Source organism: Mesitornis unicolor, unplaced genomic scaffold (assembly GCF_000695765.1).
Source record: "Mesitornis unicolor isolate BGI_N332 unplaced genomic scaffold, ASM69576v1 scaffold33480, whole genome shotgun sequence".
Classification (NCBI taxonomy): Eukaryota; Metazoa; Chordata; class Aves; order Mesitornithiformes; family Mesitornithidae; genus Mesitornis; species Mesitornis unicolor.
In genome coordinates, this window is record NW_010158142.1 from 1641 (window position 1) to 4706 (window position 3066).

At 58.9% G+C, this 3066-nt stretch overlaps 1 protein-coding gene across 1 annotated transcript in view; it reads left to right on the top strand.

The window, feature by feature from the left end:
• GSR (glutathione reductase) overlaps window positions 1-2157 on the top strand; it is a gene marked incomplete at its 5' end in the record, with an annotated part of 2881 nt that extends 724 nt beyond the window's left edge. Inside the window, 10 exon segments of the mRNA XM_010182720.1 lie at window positions 1-82; window positions 159-213; window positions 297-396; window positions 749-835; window positions 949-1110; window positions 1219-1330; window positions 1446-1577; window positions 1706-1839; window positions 2019-2080; window positions 2082-2157. The exon segment at window positions 1-82 is cut by the window's left edge and continues 66 nt beyond it. Coding sequence (XP_010181022.1) covers window positions 1-82; window positions 159-213; window positions 297-396; window positions 749-835; window positions 949-1110; window positions 1219-1330; window positions 1446-1577; window positions 1706-1839; window positions 2019-2080; window positions 2082-2157 — 1002 coding nt within the window.
• Between the last annotated feature and the right edge of the window lie 909 nt (window positions 2158-3066).

Here is a 3066-nt window from a genome sequence, read left to right on the forward strand (position 1 = left end):
GACGGGAAGAAGTACACGGCTCCTCACATCCTCATCGCCACGGGCGGGCACCCGGCCATGCCCCCCGACAGCGAAATTCCCGGTGAGCCCCACGAAATTCCCCGCTGGGGGGGAGTTTTTTGGGGAGGCGCGGGTGGGAAACGAGCTCTGCTTTGCAGGTGCCAGCCTGGGCATCACCAGCGATGGCTTCTTCGACCTGGAGGAGCTGCCCAGGTAAAATGAGGCTCATTTTTAAGCCCCCCCCCCCGGATGCCGGCCCCGCTCGCCCCCTCCATGGTCTCGTCCCTTCTCCGCAGGCGCAGCGTGGTTGTGGGTGCTGGTTACATCGCGGTGGAAATTGCGGGGATCCTCTCCACGCTGGGCTCCAAATCCTCCCTGCTGATCCGTAAGGACAAGGTAACGCCACCAAATGGACCCCCCCAATGTCCCAACCCGCCATGGGGTGGCGCAGGACGGGGTATTTTGGGGTGAGAAGGAGAGTATCAGAGCTCTACCAGCTGCATTTCGGCATTGCCCGGCATTTCCACCCGATACCTTGAGCTTTTATTTCATGTCTTGACTTGAAATGAGAGAAAACAAAAGAAAATGAAAGGAAAAACAAACAGAGGAGAAGTTTGCCATGAACCAGCTCCACCCCAAACCTCTCGGGGGCAAGGATGGGGAGCGGGCGCAGGGAAATGGTGGAGGACGGAGGGGTGCTGGGCAGCGTCCCCCTCCTCTGACGGGGCCAGGGGGGGTCCCTGTGCAGGTGCTGAGGACATTTGACTCCCTGATCAGCTCCAACTGCACCCAGGAGCTGGAGAGCAGCGGGGTGGACGTCTGGAAGCACACACAGGTAGGGATCTGTGGGGGGCTGGACCCGGGCCTGGGGGGACACTGGCTTTTGACACGCTCGCTGGGCATCCCCAGCCAAAAGCCATCATGGCCTCCTCCCGTTGTTCCCCACAGGTTAAAGCGGTCACCAAGTCTCCCCAGGGGCTGCTGGAGGTGACGGTGACCTCCTTGGCGCCTGGCCATAAGCCGTCAGAGGGGGTGATCCGGGACGTGGACTGCCTGCTGTGGGCTGTGGGCCGGGAGCCCAACACCCCGGCGCTTGGCCTGGACCGAGTGGTGAGAGGGTCCCTGTGGGTCTCCAGGGGGGTTTTCGAGGTCCCCATGGGGCCGGTGACACCCTTTGGCTAGGACACGTGCCGAGGTGGCTCCCGTTTGCCGTGGCAGGGCGTGGAGGTTGACACCAAGGGCCACGTGGTGGTGGACGAGTACCAAAACACCACCCGCAGAGGGGTCTACGCCATCGGGGACGTCTGTGGGAGAGCCCTCCTCACCCCCGGTACCGCGGCCGCGCTCCCTCGTGGTGTCCCCCACACCACGGCCCCTTGTCCCCGCACCACGGCTCCTTATCCCCACGCCACAGCCCCTCAGGCTGCCCCCATCCCTCTCCGCAGTGGCCATCGCGGCCGGCCGAAAGCCGGCGCACCGGCTCTTCGAGGGCAAGCCAGAGTCGCGGCTGGACTACCACAACATCCCCACCGTCGTCTTCAGCCACCCGCCCATCGGCACCGTGGGCCTCACCGAAGGTGGGGAGGGCACAGCTCAGCTCCGAGCTGCCGCTTCGGCGCTGGGGAAAACGGCTCCAGGCCTCCCAAAAATGTACTGGGGGTTCTGGTGCATCCCGTCGAGGTCTGTGCCGTGTCTTCTGCCGCAGACGAAGCCGTGGCGGCACACGGGAGGGACAACGTGAAGGTCTACGGCACCTCCTTCACCCCCTTGTACTACGCCGTCACCCGGAGGAAGGTGAAGTGCGTCATGAAGCTGGTGTGCGTCGGCAAGGAGGAGAAGGTGTGTGGAGGAGGAAATGAAAGGAAAAAACCTTACAAAATTAAACGGGGGGTGCAGCCCAAGGATGCAGGGAGGCGTCCTTGGCACCTCGTGGTCTGCTCGGGTCTTGGGCTGGGATCCATCTCCTGGATTTTGGGGGTGCTGGGTCCCACTCGGCCTCTTTGCTTCTCCCCCTGAAGGTGGTGGGACTGCACATGCAAGGGCTGGGCTGCGACGAGATGCTGCAGGGCTTCGCCGTGGCCAACCACCAAGGCCGATTTGGACAACACGGTGGCCGTTCACCCCACCTCTGCCGAAGAGCTGGTGACGCTGCGCTGAGGGGGGCCTGGGGGAAAGGGGTTTTATGTGTCTTAAAAATTAAAATGCCTTAACGTCAGCCGAGTGGCAATGTCTGGAGTCGGTGTGACTTGATTTGGGGTGGAAAATAAATGTGGTGATGGTGGGAAGTCTGTGCCTTTCACTTTGTGGGGGCTGTCTCTGGCCATAGGGTGGTTTTTTGGGAAGGGCTTTTGGTGGCTGGGGAGGACCCCAGCCATTCCTGGCCCTGGGGGTGTGTGAGGAGCAGCCGAGCGGGGCAGAATGGGTGGGTGCTGGTGGGTACTGGGGCTTTGCTGTGACGTCTCCATCCTGGCCAGGAAAACCCATACATATAAATAATATATATAGAAGCCATATATACCCATATATATATATATATAAACCCATATGTTTAAACAGGATATTGGACTCCTAGGGGCTCAAATGCAAGTAAAACCCCGAATATCAGTGGTGTACTCCGTTATCCGTATCAGTCTTTGGAAAAATTACGATTTTCAAGGGTAATTGCTAATTGAAGCACAAAAGGTTTCCTCTGGGCTTGCCACAGACGGCCCTCAGGCACATGAGAGGAGTCAGCTGGAGTTAATTGCTCCGTTTTAATCACGGTGACTTTACCCTCCCAGTTAATGAGCTGTAATTATTGGCATTTTGACAGGTTGGGGTTTTGGTTTTTTTCCCTTTTAAAAGACGACTTTTGTCACTTTATTTTAAGACATAACAGTGTTTCTGAGATTTGCCCTGCACTTCAGAGCCAGAGAAACCATCAAAGCGTCTAAGACCCGAAAAGCAGGGACGCAGCGGCACAGCGTGGGGAGCTGAGTGACCACAGAAGCCTCAATTTTCGGGGGTAATCGGGAAAAAAAAAGGTCGCCCCGGTAGGATCTCGGTCCAAGGCTGCCCTTGGGGGCC